Below are 19,801 nucleotides of genomic sequence, written 5' to 3' on the forward strand. Positions count from 1 at the left end.
AATTGTCATTTGCAATTTCTTTCAAGATTTATCATCTTCTCATAATCATTTCCCGGTCGATAGTGTCATTATTTTTGTTACATGAATTCAAGGAATTTGGGGGAGATGTTCATGGAAGTTAATGAGTGCTTTGGCAAAATGATTCTTCTTATCATGCCAAGAACGGAAATAGATGAAAAGGCTTTCTAAGCACATCGTATGTCTTTAAACTTTGGGTAAGATCCTTCATCCTATGCAGAAAAATAACTATTCCTAGCGTTTGATTGTTTCTGGATTTCTGGAAAATCTGATAAAAACCGATGTATACGGGCATTTGATAGCATGCCAAAGGTCATTGTATAGGTTGAGAAATACTAAATGGAGGACACTATATAGCGGTCCTGGTTTGAATCCATGTTCATTTGTTTCGGATCCAGGATATACCTAAAAGTCCAATGCAAGCAATAGATTACCAAAAGAAAGTGTCTTGATGTTTGTAGAGTTGGTATAGCCATCTGTGAGATGCCCGAACATTTGAGCCAAGCAAGACATTAACTAGAATGTGGTTTGACATGATTGACTGTACTTCCCTTATATCGTGCATAAGCACTTGTTAGTTCATTTACCTCGCTGAAAAGAAAAACACTAGAAGCATTTCCATAAGTTTCCCGAGGAGAATTTATCCTATATGCGGTTTGAAAACTGTCTTGCATTACTTCTAGTACATGAATGGCAAATATTGACAAGGAAAGAATCAAACTATATCCCACAAGAGCAAGCAACTTGAATTGAATTCACTATAATAACTTGCTCAAAGCTTCTGTGGTTGATGATGTTAGATGCCCCATTAGTTGGATCCGAAGAGTTCAAAAAGAATATCGAGCTTGACAAACGGGGATCCCTAAACTTCGGAGTGTTATTAGGAGTTCTTTGGTGTTAGTTGCTGGATTGATTTCATCCGACTCACTGCGGGGTTTCGGTTATCATTCCATTGGTTGATGTAGATGCTAAAATATGCAAGAGAGCTTTCGCAAGGCTTTTCTAAAAGGAAAAAAAATCATCAAAGGATGAGGAGCTCGATGGTTCTTGAACTTCTCCAAAGTCCGACAATGCATCCTTGGAATGGTAAAGGATGTTTGCATGCTGTGATCTCACATTGCCCCGCTTATATTTAGCAGAAGCTTTGCCGAGTTGGAGATGTCCGCCTCCGCTCGTGTAATCAAGTCTCTCTTATTTTCTCTCCCACCTATTCCTCTTCTGTAGTTTTATTCATGCTACTTTCGGACTCGAGGAAAGTCTAGCCTCGAGCTTTCCTCCGGGTTTTCGAGCACGGACGAAGGACCATAGCGCGTGCTTCCGTTCCGGCTTCGGTTCAATAAACCGCCGGCTTCTTAGGTTCGGCTCCCGTTCGGCGTTCTTTTGCGACCTAATGGGCGGTCATCTCAATTGTATCAACTCGGTTTTGTGAAATTTGCTTGATTTATGATTGGCGGGTGAAGATTTTAGGGTGGAATCTAGAGAAGGATTTGCTGGCAATGGTCACAGAGGACCCGTAGGTGTGCTTCATGGCTTCAACCGGCGCAGGCTGTAGACAATCTCTCCCGGTAATTTCTTCGAAACGAGAAAGTCTCTCCTGGTACTTGCTTCGACTAGGGGAAGTTCTCTTTTAAGTCGGCGTGTTCGTTCCTTCAACAATGGCTTGGTGCGCCCTTTTAGTCATTGGCCTTATCTCGTTTTACTTCTTTCGCTCTTCCTAAATATGCTACACTTCCTTCTCCCGAGAGGAACCACCGTAATTGCCAATCTAGCTCGATTTGCATTTGATGGAGAATTTGACAAATATAAAAGTGAAGTGCTTGAAGTCCAAATGCGAACATGATGTCGAATTGAGGAGTTCCCTAACTTAATCACCGGTCACCCGCACCAACCGGAAGTGTACCATGCTGCTGTATTGCCATCTTGTTTCCATTACGTGTACACCGGTTGAAGTGTCCATAAAAATAAAGAACTTGAATTGGAGGGGATGTCATTTATTCTGTCATTTATTCTAGATAGACTAGCTATGTCGGTTGCAGAAATGCTTGATGCCCACTTGGAGTTGGTAAGTTTAGCCCCCGCAGAATAACATTTGGATGTTGTCGGGCATCTATATAGTTTGCTTGGATTTTTAATGCTGACTCTCACAATGTAATGCTACTTCTGGCTCCTCTTCTTCCTCTTTTTTACTGATTGAGAGTTGCCAACAAGGAGATATTTACGGTATACTAGATTGCAGAGTATAAGCTCGAAAGTTTCTTTCATTTTGTACCACTTAAAGTTAATTTATCTTCTTCTGATTACCGAGGGGCTTGCGTGGCATCGTTTTGATTAATCAAGCTTGCTGGTGAGAATCTAACTTACTTGTTAATAGGATATCTCAAGCCATGATGCATACTTGTATGATAATCCGGTCAACGGGAATGGAGTCGGGGATTGGAGAAAGCGCAGAAACCGGGAGTGTAGAGGGAGTTGCATCCAAGTATTAAGTTCTTATATGACTATCTCTTGGTAATTCAAATTCGTGAGGACTTAGGAATAGATGGCTAGCCTTGGCAGTTCTTGACATCTATTCTCACCGGAAAAATTTAGAGAGGAGGCATCTTTTCTCCGGAAACATCCGAAAGCTTCACGCATCATTTGGTCTTCTGGATTTGGAGAACATGTTGTTGAGTGCACTATAATTCTTGAGCCAACCTTTGAATGGTTTCTGTTGAGATCCTAAGTTGTAGGTACTAGTACACTTGTGATCCTTGCCCGAATCCACTCCACCTCGAGGTTCCATAGCGGAACAACAAGACTCATTTTGGGATTGTGATAATGGATTGGGGGCTGCCATAAAGATATATATTCCAGTCACTTTACATGACCCGCTAGCCCAAATAAATCCCATATCAAGTGACCGATACCCCTCTCACTTGTCTTGTACTATTACGATGCTTTACCTCACTTAACAAATTTTGATTTTCTCGTCACTATGCATTCTCTATCTTCCCTCTTTTAGTAATTTTGTTGTGAAGAAATTATTCATTATTTTTCTCTCTCTGTTGTTTTCTTTGCACATTCATTGTGTCGTCAATACCGGTTTCTCATAATTATTCTAATCTACTCCGGGTAAATGTACAACATCATTATCTTTGGCTCGTCCTGGTGGCAAGCCCGTTGTCTTGGGACTTGAAGATGGTACGGTTTCCCCGCATGATGTAGAAGTAAGTTTTCCATGCTATTGCCGCAATGTTACCCTCATTAATTCTCAACAAGAAATTCACCCCGCAAGATGTTTCTGAAATCCTTGAAATGTAGCCAACTCGTCCGATATAATGACCGGCTAATCGGACGGTTGTATCGAGGTTCCATTGGAGTCTTTTTTTTATTCAAAGAGAGTTGTTTGTGATTCAGGTTTGGATCTTCATGTTAAAGTGGAAGCAATTCGGTCCGAGGTTGAGATCCTATCGGTGTTGATTTTGCTGTTAGAATGACAGAGGTTTGTTGGCCGGTTCCGCCTCTTTGTGGGGTTCAGCTAACATAACATAAAAAGAAAACCAAAAAAGGCGAAAAAGTCGAAAAAAGAAAAAGAAAGAGAGGGGCTGTTCGTGGAGTGAAGAGTAAAGAGAGAAAGCGTTCCCAGAGAAGAACGCACAAGAAAAGGAAAAGGGGCAGTGGCTTTCCGGTCCAGATTCGAAGGCCCAACGTTGTTGGGACTCAAATTTCAGTGTATTGTTACCGAGTCTAAATTGTTCCCTGTTTTCTCCAATCGAAGGCCTAACAAGGTTGTTGTTGGAACCAAAGTTGAAAATGTTTCTAGTGTCAAGAACGAGGTCGCTAGAGTCTAATTGATGTGCATTTGAGATTGTGCTTCTATAATTCTATTTGGGATATTGAAGCTCCGTTAGTGTTGCTTTAGGCTTTGTAACAAAGAATCGGCTCTCACAAAAAGAAAAATGATGCAAATGAACTTTATCTCAATATACAATGTCATCCTTGGACTTTTTAATTGGTCAATATGATCCTTGACCTATTGATAGATGTTTAATCTAGACTCTAGGCTATATGAAAATGTTCAATACCGCCATTTCGTTAATTCAAATTTAATGAAGCCTTCTCACGTGGCTTCTAATCCGTTAAATTTGAACAATGGACAAAAAATAGATATCAGGTGGATTGTTCACATAAATTTTCATATCTACATATGATAATCGAGTTCATAATATGATAATGTACATTATAGAACATGCATCATCGGATAGTGTCTCATTATTTTAAAAAAACTGTGGTCATTGATTTAAGTCTGCCTAATTGTTTTCACACATCCGACTTGACATACAATAATCAATATCATTAAATGATGTTTGATTTGTCGTTTAAGCAGATGGAAGAACTAAATTGGAAATTTAGCAATAGTTCATGGACTACACCGAACAAACTAAAAATTCAAAGACTATTTACATCATTTTTTTCCTCATAAAAAATGCGATATTGGAATCCAACTACCAACTTGGTTTTTGAAACTAGAGCATTCCTTGTGGAATCAATGGTTGCACTCGATAACCAATTGAATTAATATTCATGATCAACACAAAAGGCAAGGTGGTGTGAACGACCAAATGAACTTAGAAGGGGCATCCAACTATCCAAATTCACGGTAGAAAATGCAAAATCTGTTGAACTTACTCATCTCAATTGAAACTCTGGGGAGAGATTAATGAGAAAAATGAACTTAAAATGGTGTTAGACACGAATTGCTTCCTTATAATTGAACAAATTTGGTAATTTCTTAGATAAAATACTTAACCATCTGAATTTCTTTCTGCTTATCATAGAATGCTTTATTCTCATTGCTGTAGTCAAAAATCACCGTGTAGCAACCCATAGATTGGGCACGATCGATGAGAAAAGAAAGAACCTTCTTTCCTAACTGCATCCCCCTAGAATCACAATCAACGGCCACGTCTTCAATATGGCCAACCTTGCTGCAGTTCCTTATAAACTTCTTCTCAATGAACACACTTCCAGTAGCGACTATCTTTCTACGATTAGTATCCTCTATGGTCATCGCCGAGAGAGCTGAGCTCTTGGAACCGCTTTTGGAAATCCTCATTGGAGATAGCATCGCAAACTATCAGTTGGTGCAGTAGCTCTACAAACCCTTTGCTTTTGTGGGGGATCTCTAGTTTACGAACTTGAAGATTACGTGCTTCATTTAGTGGGACCCCAATCTGCATTTCCTGAGATGAGGCTTCTGTTTACACCAACTTCATTCACATCAACAAGGAGAGAATTAGAGTTCATAGAGTCAGAGAAAAGAACATGGAACGCATTTAGAAGCTCCACCATGTTATTAACGGGAAATCACACATAAGACACATAGCATTTCTTTCTCTATCTAACCAAGCCACCTAGCACAGGCTTGTAGTGGCCAAATCTGCTGAGCTCTAAATCATAAAGCAAAAGATAAATGCAATTCACTTTTCTGCCTTCTTCTATGAAGGTAATATTAATGCAAATGCGATATCAGTTACTTCCTAGTGAGTCTGTTCGCAAAAGATAAAAACAAGAGGGGAGGAGGAGGAGAACTTGCTAATGAGGCTAAATGAGTATGTACGTACTCAATACAGAGAGGAAAAAGAAGCAGTTCTATAGACTCCTTTGTTCACAGAGTGATATTCTCACTTTAAATTACAAACTTAGAAAGCAGAATCGAAGAACCTATCCACAACCTGGCAACAATTACCGTTGAAAAACAGAGAACGATGAACAAGTTTTCTTGGCTTTGTCATTTTTCAAAACAGCTCATTAAAGCTTCAAATAAAATTCCAACTAAGAAAATGCCATTAATTGCATTCTTTGGTGCACAGTAGGTGTCTGTAACAATGTTTGATGTTAATACACAACACCATTCTCCATTGATACATCGGAGAACAACATCTGCGGTGCTTATTAGTCAAAAACTCGCAAATGGAGTATCTCTTTCTCAAAGCATAAAATATCTCAAAAGATTTTTCTTACATGGACTAAGTTCATGTCTAGGATATGGCAGATAATCCATAGAATACTATCTTGACATGGCTGCATATTTTGGACACAATGCCCATGATGACCACACAACAACAGGAAAAACTTTTGCCAACACTCATTAAGTGATTTGCCGGCATTCGTAAAAGCCAGTAGAATTCTTACAGGCAAAAGGGAAAAAATGAAGTTCAAAGCGATGTTGAGAAAAGCTTTACTACTAATTGCCACAAATTCTGCTAAAGACATCCAAAAATGCCTGCAAAAGCTCTATCTTTAGAGGCATTTGATAGTGGCATTTGCAAATGCCGCAATGTGTATTTCTTGTAGCAAAAATTGTAAGTGCTAGAAAAAAGTCATCGCAAATGGTCCCTGAAAACATTGCTTCACCGCAAATTAACTCCCGCTTAAAACTGTGAGGTTGAGACAGAGAGCCAGATTACGAAGTTTGCAGCTCCTAAACAGCCGTAACAGTATCGAAAGATTCAACCCAAAAAGCAAAAGAAATCGATGGATTACAAAAGCTTCATATCAACTCATGCATCAATGCCAGACACGATAGCAATCTCTCCTGCGCTTTTCTAGGGTGTGATTGGGCCTAGCCATCGCCTACTTCTAATCACGCTAGCGAAGAAGTCCAGGGGCATAAAGCTTATCAAATTAAGTTGAAATTCCCAGAATCGTACGATGGCCAGCATCCACGCTCGACACCCAACACTGTCTTGCGCTTTCAATTCGGGAGGAGCAAAAAAAGATTACGCATTCCCAACGCTGGTGATAATCACAATCACAAACCAGAAGAACGAGAGAGTACCTTGGGCTCGATTTAATTGCCGTTCCCTGCTCTCCCGATTCGAAGTCGGCAAGTGATTGATGAAATGCGAGCGAGAGACAAAAGGAAGCAAAAGAGTCTGAGATTTGCTGTGCCTTTGGTAACCTATTTACCCCCAAAGTAAACGAGAGGGGGGCAAAAAAGGAATTTCAGTTTGGGTCGCACTGGGCCAGATCCGCGAGGCGATGGTGGTGGAGAGGAGGGCGGTGAAGGCGGAAAGCTCCCGCGAAGGTGGAGAGAAGATGGTCTGGTGTTCAGTGGTCTCTCTCCGATGAAAACAGAGAGCGTGGAAGGGAAGAGAAAGAGAGAACAAAGCAGAAAAGGTCAGAGAGAAAGTCAATGAGAGTGAGGCTGTCTGGGGCTAACTTTTCTGCTCTCGGAACAATTTTTGAAACGGAATATATATATATATATATATATATATATTGGTTTTTATTCTCAATAATAATTAATAAAAATAAAAACGCGTTTGATAATTATAAAAAAAAATATTTTTATTTTTTTATTTAATTGAGGAGACTATATATATTAAAATTAAGATTTATTTATCTTTTTAATTTACTAAATCAAATTAAGTCTCATTTGTTCAATAATTAAATCAAATCAGATCACTATATATATATAAGTAATTTATACATGATTTATCAAATTATAATATGGATGAGATCAACTATAAAAATATTCAAGATGTGTGTTCAAGAACAAAAGTGTTCCCAATTATTTCTGAAAATGTTTCAAATGCTAGCGCCACATCAACAAAAGATTAACAATTAAAAACTAAAATAGAAGAAAAAAATCTAATTCACTGTTCATCATCTTCAACCTTGCGATCAGTCGACCAAAGCTTCTCCGGTGCTCGTCGTCGCTATTCACTTCCTAAACCTCCCAGCAACGTTGGTCGACCCTTGCTTGACCTCCCACCAAATCTGTCCACAGCGGCCGCTAGCTTCGTGATTGGATCTGGCTTCGAAGTTCACAGCCGCCATGGCCACTCGAGCTCGAAGCTGGCATAAGGGTTTGTGAATTTCATCTGCTTTGCGAGGGAATGGGCAAGCCCTACACTTCGGCTCCTGTTGGCCCTGAGTCGCTGAACGCCGCAGCCCCGAAGCTTCCAGTGCTCCAAGTCCTTGTACTGCAGGTAAAGGCTGTCCTTTAGCGGAAGTCCCTCCAGGCTATGCTCCTTCTCTTCGACCTTTCCCTGACGATGCACCTCTTGCCTGTCCATGGCTCATCTTTTCGCAATCAACAAAATGAACAATAACATCTCATTTTTTTTTCCCTGAATCGGACCTCAAAGCTTGCCGCCGCTATGCCAGATCTATTAGATGTGGTGAAGCAAGGGACGATGAGCGCCGTCGGAGGTCCAAACGGAAGTGGCTAGCGACGGACCATCGCCCAAGGACCTTGCGAGGTCGAAAATAATGAATAGTGACTTTTCCTTTTTCTTCTTTTTAATGGTTTTTTGATTTGGCACTTGCCAAGCGCCATATCAGTGCCATCTTGGATTCACGTTAGATTTTTAACTGTCACTTTTAATAAAAGAGGGTAAATGTGTCACAAGATACAAATTTAGGATTTTTAGTGTCACAAAAAAAAAATAGGATAAATGTGTCGTAATAGGTATAATTTAGGGTTTTTAATGTCACAAAAAAAATTCAGGGTAAATATATCACATTGGGCAAAGTTTAGGATTTTTTGTGATACTTTCCCTTAAATTTATTAATTCCAAACAATGACTCGTAGTAACAAACACTGAATTAATATTTATAATGTAAATTCATTTTTAGGCTCTCTTTTATTATTTATTTGTTTTTCTATTTGAATTAAGTTAGTTTGATTGTAATAAGTATAGAAATTATAATTTATCATGTATATATAAAAATATATGTTTAATATATAACGTGTCCCAATGTATCAAAATTCTCTATTTTTTTGAAAATAAAATGTCGGTGTATCGTGTCGTACCACGTGTCACATATTGATGTCGGTGCTACCCAGAAAAAATGTACAGTGTAAATACCAACTTAAAGCAACAATTTCGGAACTAAATAGTATGCGTATAAAGAATTACAAGTACCATTAACTTTAAAACGTGAATTCATGGCATTGCTTTCTGGTCACCAAACAATTTGTGCGTCGAATCCAATAAGATGATGAATTTTTTTAACGGATGTCAACTTTATTGCGTCAAGCTAATGATCGACAGTTGTGTATATATTGACAGGCTGAATATGTTAGTGTCACAACAGTTAACGCGGTAAATATGCCTAGTACTCGTATTAGAGTGGTAAATAGCTATAGGTTGATATATTACATTCATGTCTGATTCCATTTAGTTTAGATGCATTATAGGCAAAGTAGTCCGACGTCCGAGCTAGAGTTGATTAGTCGTAGAGAACAGTGCAGTTGTGCTCTTGAATTTGAAGTGATAATTTAGCACACTCTTTTCCTTTCTTGTTTCACACTCCATAATTTCAAGTATTGATATTTGAGTTCGGATTGTTGGTATATAAATAGCATTGATAATTCTTTTAGCTTGCATTGTTACAAGTGACTATCAGAATAACCTTCTTTGTATTGTAAGATGAAGTAACTAATGCACTAATTTTTTAAACTCTCACTCAATTCTTGATACAAACTTTTTAACTGGGGTTCATTCGATACGTTGGGACACGTTATATATTAAATAGATAATTACTATTTCTATGATTTTTCACAAAAATGAAGAATAAATTTCCTGCCCGAGGTACTCCCGTAATTTGAACTAGAGTCTAGACATTTGACGCACCAGACTGAACACGTTCTCCCGCACGCTCGGCCGAGTGAGGTGAGCCCAAAGCACATTTCCGAAAATCCGCCTCTTTCTCTCTCCTATTAATTAAAAAAATTGAGCCCTGCATTAGCCATGTGCACTGCACGGTAACACTAGACAGAACACACACTCTTTCCTCTCTTCTACCCCCCCCCGCCCCCCCTCTCCTTCATTTACTTTTTGTAAAAATATCTGCCTCAGCTCTATCTCCTTCCTATCTGTCTCGCGAAGGGAACGACAACCACCATGATTTTGGCTGCATCATCTCTTCCGGCACTCTCTCACTCTGCCCTCTGGCGCTCCGCTCCGGCACAACCGAAGCTTGTTCTCCGCTCCAGTGCTCACCGCACGTCATCGGCTCTCTCCCTCATCCGTCTCATGGCCCAAGATGCAGACAACTCCTCCCTCTATCCCCCGATCTCTGCCCTCCAGATCTGCGCCATCGTTGCCCTCCTTCCTCGCCGACTCGCGTGCCCCCGGCGTGTTGCTTGTGTTGATCGTGTGTCGGAGCATGTCCGTGTCCAACACCAACACAGCACCTCCCTTGACCAGTCGGTGCTTCATAGCGTGCACCAACCAAGTTGAATAACAATGTTAATATGCTTAGGTATAATTTGAGTTGCAAACAAAACCACTCAAAGTTGGTTAACGTGGCATTTCTATGTCAATTGAAAATATACATTAACTGGGTGATACGAAAAATTATCTTCAAAAGAAAATCTTTTTTTTTTAATCAGAAAATTGAAAAAACTAGGGACGATTTACAATGATTTTTGGATGGAGGGCTAGGGAGGTAGATTTAGGGCAAGACCTACAATTGAGGTGTTTTTTTTGGGACAAAATTCACTTTGGGCAAATTTGGGACTTGAACCAAAGTTACTAAGTTTTTTTTTTTGAAGAAAAAAAAAATTCGACATAGAATTTAAATTAAACCTAAAGTTGAATTATTATTTTTTTTCAGAGAATTAGGCCTTTTATATTGATAGGTATTATGTTTGGCTAAAGTCACCGAACCTTCTCATTAAAAAAATTAATATCAATCTTTAGTCCTAATTTCCCTAGAAAATTGAGCATTTTCCTAGACAAGCAGCGCATTGACTCGAGGGCGAGATCAAGAAGAATTATTTAATCAAAGATAAGCATACCAATACTACTTGTCCAAGTTGATCAGAAAAATGCTCTCCATTGTTTAGATATATTTGTGGGAGTCGCTATAGCTCGAAATGAATGAGAGTGCACCTCATCTTTTGATATCTCGAGAGTTGCAGCCACATCCTTATTATTGATCAGTCAATTAATTAGTAATTAAAGCAAGATGTGGTTTATCCACTTTTTATTTGAGGAATTTAACATTTCACTCTCTTATTAACCATCACACACGAAGAGCAAATAAGATCGCCTTATGTATTTGATATGGATTATCTAAGGAAATGAACTTAATTTGCTAAAATAAATTTACAAGGATTAAAATTGTTAGCGTACTTTCTTACAAGATTTGGGCATGTAGGCGCCAAGTAAGCTTGTACACTTGAGCTTGTACTCTTCTAGTTTATCATTTTTGTGTAAACAGTCATAACTTTATCTTGTAACAGGCATGGACATGATAGTTTCATAATATCAGTACGATGCATCCATCTCTCACGAGCTCGCAGGTGATTTTCGGGTTGGTGTTCTGCAGGCATGTGAGTGAAGCCGTGACCACAAGGGAAAGATCAAGGATCTGGAGCGAGGGAGATAAAAAAAAAAAAAAAAGGTACAAAGGTCGAGGAAGCAACTAGAAAGAGTTATCGTGGACTTAAAAACGTCTACCTGGTAAAAAAAATCAAACACGAGGAAAGACAAAGGTATTGAGCATAGATGTGTTCAACATGTGCTTACTGATTCTTCTACAACCCTTTAAATAAATAACAGTGATCGATGCATCAGTGTGCTTACTGATTCTTACTCGACATAAAATTATAATGTAATGTTTCTTGTCCAGATGCATTCCCCAAAGGACATCCTAGCCTAGTCCACTTTTCATCTTCTCTACAAATCCACCTTTTTATGTGTATTGAAATTTTGGCAGGCCTTGTCTGTCATCCTTGGATTCTCTTGGGCATTGAGATTTCAGCCGCGTGAAAACTGTGGATCCGCTAGTCACTCACACAGCCAATCAAGTTAACGTAGATATTGCGGGATGATGTCCATATTGTGAATTTCAGAAATAAATTCAATAGATCAATTTAGAGTTTCAATGTGAGAGGGGTAAATTACTAAGTGGGATCAAGAGCTTTAAATATATTCAACAAAATACATTTTCTGATGAAATATAAATTTAAAAAAGAAAAGGGAAGTTCAACGGCCAGCCACTGTCGTCGCACTTTGTATCAATTTATCAATTGAGGATAAATGCACTAGAAATCTTAAAACTTATTTTGTAAGTGCAAATGAATTCTAAAACTTTCAAAAAGTTCAATCAAGTTCTAAAACTTATTACGAAAGTACATTCGAGTCCTAAAATTTTCAAAAAATGCAATGAAATCCTGAAACTAATCACGAAAGTACAATCGAATCTTAAAATTTTTAAAAAGTACGACCAATTGAAGGACTTGATTGAACTAATATGACAAGTTTTAGAACTTGTTTGTATCTTTTGAAAGTTTTAGGACTTGAATGCATTTTCATAACAAGTTTTAGGACTCGAATGGTAAGACCACTCTTGCCAAAACCATCTAGAACAAGCTCTCCAATCAATTCGAGCATCACAACTTCATTCCCGATATAAGGGAATCATGGAAGCGTAATGGGGCATATTGCTTGCAGAATCGGTTTATCTTTGATATATTCAAGCAAGAAAATCAAGTTCATAATGAGGATGAAGGGACTAAATTCATCTCCTCCAAGTTTAAAGGTAAAAAGATCCTCGTTCTTTTTGATGATGTGGATAATGTCATTCGGTTGAAGCGTTTGTCGTGTAAACGTGATTGGTTTTCTTCGGGAAGTAAGATCATTATTACCACCGGAAACGAGAGCATTCTTGAAGAGGTTGGGGTGGACTATTCCTATGACCTTAAGGAAATGGATAATGATCAGTCTTTGATTCTGTTTAGCAAACATGCGTTTCGAAAGGATTCTCCTTCGGGGGAATTTAAGGACCTCACGAATGAAGTTGTATCCATCACGAGAGAACTTCCCTTGTCCCTTGAGGTTTTGGGTTCTCTATTGTGTGGAAAAAAGCTAGCATCCTGGAGAGGTACAATAGACAAGTTAAAAAAAGTGCCTCCTAAGGAAGTGAGAAAAAAGTTAAGGATAAGTTATGATGCATTAGAGTACGAACAAAAGCAAATATTTTTGGATATCACTCGCTTTTTCATTGGCACCGACAAGAGAATTGCATCCTACATGTGGGAGGCATGTCGCTTTTTCCCCGAGGAGGGAATTGATGTATTGAGATTCGTGTCATTAATAAAAATTGGAGATGATCATGAGTTGCGAATGCATGGCCAATTGAGAGATCTCGGTAGGGAACTAATTCGTGAGGAAAACCAACGGGAGCCTCGGAACCGTAGCAGGCTATGGGACTCTGAAGAAGTCCAGAAAATGCTAAAGGAGAAGAAGGTAAACATTATGTTCTTTTGCTCACATAGTCCATATTCTATTGTTAGAGTAATGTTGGTTCACTACTTAGTGCTTCCTCTAAAAATCAATAATATCTAGATGTTAAAGTTAATATAATAGGACTAAGATGCCCGCATTTCTCATGACTTATTTAAAACTTGCCGAATAAGATAGGAACATGAATATCGTGCGGGCGTAACATCAAGCGTATTTTATGCAATGACCATGAAGTATGTGATTGTATTTGCATTTGTGAATTTAATCATAATTCTGACTCTGGTACTTTTAATCCATCATTTGGTTTGACTCGAGTTGTTGCTTTAACAGACTAGAACTCATATGCAATCTCAACGTGCGACCCATGTATAATCTCAAGAGCCAATTCATTTATTAACAAATTCTAAGCCAATGTCTATTTATTATGTCTTTCGTTGATTAAATAAACTAAAATAACCAAAAGAAAAATGAATATGTTTTATAGTTTAGATACGACTAAAATTGTATAGATAAATTTTACAACTGAAAAGGTACTGCTTTATAATGAGCAATGGAGGTTACCCATGGCGATTTAACAATGATAACGGATGAAATTTGTAGAGGGTGTGAGCTTTGTTCTACGATTTTATGGTTAGCCTGTTTTTTATTACGTTTGAAAGGTCATGTTATTTTCGTGGTAGATTCTGAAGGTTAGGCTTTGTAGGCGTTTGAAAGGCTTTGCTGCTTTTGTCCCAAGTAAAAAGAAGTGGGGCTTATTTTCGGGAATTTGCCGAGAATAGCTTCCTCTTTCACATTTCAGAAATGCTTTGCGCTTTCAACAATTAATCTTTTTTTAGTATACATCAAAGTTAATAGGTTTGTTTAATTTTATTTATTGTACTTGAGTAGCTCAGTCATCTATGATTATGAATATATCAAATTGTAATCTATAGTTAAACTAAAATTCATGATACTATAAAAAGTTGTAGAGAATATTAATATATCTAATATTAGTAAAATAATAGGTACATAATATATTAATATAACTAGTATCAGAACATTCACTTTCTCGTAATTAGTTATTATTACTCCGATGGAAAATAAGAGTATTTGTTCTTTTTTTATTGATCGCGTAAGTAGCACAGACGAGTAATATACACGAAATTAGTATTGCGAGAAAGATATATTTCTATTAAAATTAATCAAATCAACTTTAGATTTTGCACATTGCAGCCCTTGTCAATAGGATATTAAATATGTCGGTTGCTCGGTCCATCAGACGATCGAACCTTTCACCGTAGTTTTCCTTACGCCTGAGCCCAGGAACCTGGGTCAAGATTCCACAGAGAGGCGATAGAAATGAGCATAAATGCAACACAAAGAGGCTAGATATGCAAGAGAACAAAATCAAACCTTCATTTGATCCAAAACAAGGTTGGTTCCAAGCAACACATATCGCTTCTCAGGGTGTTCTTTGATCCATTTCTCAGCCCAAGTAGTTTTTCCAGAAGCTGGTAATCCCACCATCATCATTATTTCACAGCAGCTAATATCAGAGAAAGCAGGACCTAGAATGGCCTTCTGATCCTCAAATGCACAAGCTCAATCCATCTTCAAGACTAAAGTGCATCTCTACTTCAACATTCTTCAATAGTATGTGCGGAAAGAGCGCTGATTTCCACGGTACATTACTTGCTGCAGTATCCACTCCAAGACCCATCCCACTGGCATCAAACTGCTTCGAAACTCCCAGCCACTTACCATTCTTTGAGAAACCTATGGACGCCAGGGGCTTACTCTCAAGATCAACAGCACAGATAATCGTGTCACCAACTCCAAACTTTTCACCATAATCCAAAAAGTCGTTTTCAGTTGAAAACTTTCCAGTCCCTCCATATCCAAAGCTACAGGAGCTTTCTCCAAGGCTTCCCACTGGTTTGTCCCCAGTCGAGACACCAACACGACAAAGATGCTGCTTGTCATGGGGAGTGTCGTCCATTTCAACTGGCTGAGTTGAGACAACGTTGCAGCCAAAACAGTATTTCCCCCCAATTATTCCAGCATTAGCACACGCACCAGACCAGCAATAAGCAAACCCTTTCTCATGAAGTGTGGATCCTCGAAGCCCATTGCCTTCCACATTAAAATCTGCGCGAGGGAATACGTGGTCGCAACATAAGTTCAGTCAGCAAAACAAGAAAGAGTTTGGACCTTTTGACATATGCAAACGACGATACACTTGACACCTTGGTAGAGACATACGTGAAGTAAGAGCACAAAGTACCACCATGCATAGGCTCATATATTTCCATTGCACGCTTTTCTACAACCGTGCCAAACACCATCCACGACTGAGAAAAATACTAGAGGAGAACATTCAGAACGTATGCCACAAAATGAGGCAATTGAAGGATATTTCCCACATTGACCATCCATCTTTTCTCTCAAAAAAAAAAAAATTACACCAGTGACTCACATAACTATGGATGCCATAAGACACTTGACTAGTCTTAACAAGAATGGACATTTCTTCGGATTTGATCTCTCTGTTACACGAAATTAAAAACCAAACTGTCACTAAACAGTACTGTTCAATTGAACTTCGCGCAGCCGACCCAAACACACGCACTTTGCTTCCTGACCACGCACAGCACAAGCAATCACGGTCATGACCGATAGAATCGACGACACCAAGCCAATACACGATCGATCGAGAACTCCATCTGACCCCTCGCACGCACAATTCTCGGACCAAACGAAAGAAACGTGTCACGATCATTCCTCCGTATATCACCAAAACAGTCAGAGAACGAACGATCAAAGAGAGAAACACTCTTACGAAGCAGGCACGATCAACGAAAAGTACGAAGAGACAGAAAAGGAAAAAAAAAAGGAGGGGAAAACGAAGGGGAAAAGGCGGTACCTAAGTTGCAATCGGCGGAGTTGAGAGCCACACGGTGTCGGGCTTCGACTCCGAGGCGTCGCCGCGTCTCGTCCTCTTGAGGTTCTGCTCGAATTCGTCTTCTCCGGAAGGTTCGCGTTTCAGAGAAGCCATTGCCACCGGGCTCTGAAGCTGAACCAGTACCGGCACAGAGAGAGAGAGAGAGAGAGAGAGAGAGAGAGGAGGGGCGTAAACGAAATGTGTCGTCGTGCATATAAAGGGATCGGAAGCGGAGTGGGACCCACAAGTCAATAAAATATTGCTTTTTTATTTTTTTACTTTTTTGCCCAAAAAAGTTTACTAGATAGTTGGATTAATTAATGAGAAATTTTCAAAAAAGGGCCTCAAGTGCCCTAATTTTTTCAAAAAAGGGCCCAGAGTAGACATTGTTTCAAATAAGGGCCTGAAGTGTCTAACCTTATTTCAATTAAGGGCTTGAAGTGTTCAAACATGTTTCAAATAAGGGCCTCGGCTTGCTGGCCGGTCAAATGTTTGCCGGCCGGCGAACACGTGATACTTCAGGTGATCGGAACGAGGGCATTTTTGTCCAAACAAATTTAAATAAGAAAAAGCCAAAACTTTAAATTAAAAAACTCAAAACACACGTTCATTTTCTTTTCTTCAACCCACCCACGTTCTTCTCCAACGCACGTTCATCACCGAAAGAAATTGTTCCTTGAGGAAGTGTTACCAGAGCAAGCACCGGCGAGCGTTGGCGGCCTATGACCATGAAGCGGTGTGAATCGGGCGGCGGCGGCGGCGATGACAAAGACAATCGAAGGGTGAAGGATATTGAAAGAAACCGAAAGGAAAAAACTCTGCTCCTAGGGTTCATACAAAGTCTTCGCCCTCCCAATTCAACAATCGTTTCAATTGTGTCCTTCGTTTTGCTTTTATAATTCAACGGAGGTCGGTTTTCTTCCAGAAGTGGATCTACGAATCAAAAACCCTAATTTTCCTAATCCTCTAATTTCTTTCGTTTTTTATAAAGGTTAGTTTCCTAGGTTGGTTCAATCGGTACTTCGTTCATCCAAGACAAGGCGATTGCACCTGTTGAGTAACATGTCCATAAGGAGTGGGCATGTGGTGGAATGTGACACTGATAGCAGTACCATCGATGGAAGTGAGTTTCATTTTCTAGTGACAAGTTGTATTTATTATGCATTTTCTAATTGTATTTGTTGTGGTCGTGGTCCCTACGTGTCGTTCGTGGTCCATGTTTATCAAATAGTTGCCACTTTGAACATGTGTTTTTTTGCGTGTGTTTTGTCGTTTACACAACTATTTATTCATGGTCCACTATTTACTGTTTTCATTTTGTCTATTGTGTTTGTGGTCTCTGTTTCTCAAATATTTGTTCATGGTCCAAATATTTTATTATGTTATTCTTGTGCATATGTCAAAATGCCATGGTATGAGACTGTTTTTATGAGACTGTTTTGAGAGATATCATGTGGATGTTGTTCACGAATGATAAGGATAAGTTGAAGTGTTTCAAGGATGAAAATTGCACTTTGAAGGGCTGATTTGTTGTATGACCTGCGCATGCTTGTGATGAGGATTATAATTGCAACTTGATGTTTTTTCTTCTTCCATTTGCACCAGGTGATGGATGTGAAGAAGTGAATCATGCCACGTCTAATAGGTGGGCTGAAGGTGCTGAAGAAGATGGGTTTGCGATTATTGATCTTAATGAGTTATATAGAAGAAATGTACAAAGTATAGAAGGTACTTCAATGCGAAGGGATACGCAGGAAGGTAGTTCAATGCGGAGGGATACGGAAGTTGGAGACGTCGGCTTGTATGTAGATACATTATCTGATAATGTAGATTTGCTAAATGTGGATAGTCAAGTTGAGTATACACATCCCGAGTTTGATGCTGAGGTGGATATGGAGAATCCAACTTTCAAGTTGGGGATGTGCTTTAGTAATGCTAAAGAGTTTAGAGGAGCAGTTAGAAATTATGCTATTAAAAATGAGAAACAGGTGAGGTTCACTAAGAATGCGCCAAATAAGTTGAGGGCAGTGTGTTTTGACGGTTGTGGTTGGCTTATATATGCCTCCAAAGTTCAAAGGGAGCAGACTTTACAAGTTAAAACCTTCAACCCCGTACATACATGCAATAGAGCTCTACATGTTCCTCAAGTGAGCTCTAAATGGTCGGCAAACAAGTATTGTGATCGGTTGAGGAATAATCCAACGTGGCCTAGTGCTTCAATGAAGAAAACAATGGAGTCTGAAAATGTTTTGAAGTTGTCCAGGACAATGGTCTACAGAGCCGGGGTTACGACTATGAGTATGGTCACGGGAAATGAGAAGGAGCAATTTGGGATACTTAGAAGCTATTGCCAAGCACTTCTTGATTCCAATGCCGGATCCACTTGTGTAATCAAGAGTGAGCAATGTGAAGACCAATTCAAGTTTGAAGGAGTCTATATATGTCTAGATGCATTGAGAAGGGGCTTTCTAGAAGGATGTAGGCGCTTTGTGGGGTTTGATGGTTGTCATTTGTCATCGGGCTACAAAGGTATACTTCTAGCAGTTGTGGGCCTAGATGGAAATGATCAAATGTATCCATTTGCATGGGCGATCGTGGGACAAGAAACATACAAGACATGGCATTGGTTCATTAGTATGATCGCTGAAGATTTGGGGATTACGGACTCGGCAAATTCAAAGTCTTGGACTTTCATGTGTGATAAGCAAAAGGGATTGGTGCAAGCACTAGCTAATTTGATGCCTGAAGCGTAACATAGATTTTGCTTGAGGCATCTTTATGAGAACTTCAGGTTGCATCACAAAGGACTAGAACTTAAACTTTTGGTTTGGAAGGCAGCCATGGCAACAAGGGTATGTGATTTCGACTTGGTAATGGAAGAGCTTAAGGCAGTTAATGAAAAAGCTTATGATTGGTTGTCCCAAAGGCCTCCAGTGCAATGGAGCAAGTCCCACTTTAGAACAAGCTCAAAATGCGATGCTTCCTTGAATAATTGGTGCGAAAGTTTCAACAAGAGCATCATTGATGCTAGAGACAAGCCTATCATCACATTGCTTGAAGCCATAAGAGTGCAACTCATGGAAAGGATTCATAAGCAAAGAGATGGATTGGCCAACTATAATGGTGTGATTTGTCCTAAGATTCGGGAGATATTGGATCTTCAAAAAAAAATGTCAGCATCGTGGATTCCTACATGGAATGGGGAGGATGAGTTTGAATTGAGTGGACCACATGGAGACAAGAGGGTAGTTAATATAAGACACAAAACTTGTAGCTGCAGAAGATGGGACATTAGTGGGATCCCTTGTTGTCATGCTGTGGCAGCTCTTGTATACTTGAAGGAACAACCTGAAAAATGGGTTCACACATGCTTCAGTGTGAAAAAATTCACGCGAACTTATAGCCATGTTGTGCATGCTATAGATTCCAAGGATACATGGCCTGCTAGAGAGTGTCTACTCCCACCAGATGTGCCTAAGAAAGTTGGTAGAAAGAAGAAACAAAGAACAAAGTCGGTGAATGAAATAGCCGATAACAATTTAAAGAAGAGGAAGAAGAAAGTTGTGCAAGAACCCATGGGAACCAAATTGAAGAGACAAAATACCACAATCACTTG

At 39.3% G+C, this 19,801-nt stretch overlaps 1 protein-coding gene and 1 pseudogene across 1 annotated transcript; one reads left to right on the forward strand and one right to left on the reverse strand.

Moving 5' to 3' along the window:
* Positions 1–4,676: 4,676 nt before the first annotated feature.
* On the reverse strand, positions 4,677–8,081 carry LOC125314057 (annotated as a pseudogene).
* A 9,091-nt stretch (positions 8,082–17,172) lies between these two features.
* Positions 17,173–18,938, forward strand: LOC115733779. The gene is made up of 2 exons (XM_048275512.1): positions 17,173–17,308; positions 17,791–18,938. The coding sequence occupies exons 1-2, from the start codon at positions 17,248–17,250 to the stop codon at positions 18,936–18,938; spliced, it is 1,209 nt and encodes a 402-aa protein (XP_048131469.1). The 5' UTR covers positions 17,173–17,247.
* The last annotated feature ends 863 nt before the right edge of the window (positions 18,939–19,801 follow it).

This window comes from Rhodamnia argentea, chromosome 3, assembly GCF_020921035.1.
Source record: "Rhodamnia argentea isolate NSW1041297 chromosome 3, ASM2092103v1, whole genome shotgun sequence".
NCBI classification, from domain to species: domain Eukaryota; kingdom Viridiplantae; phylum Streptophyta; class Magnoliopsida; order Myrtales; family Myrtaceae; genus Rhodamnia; species Rhodamnia argentea.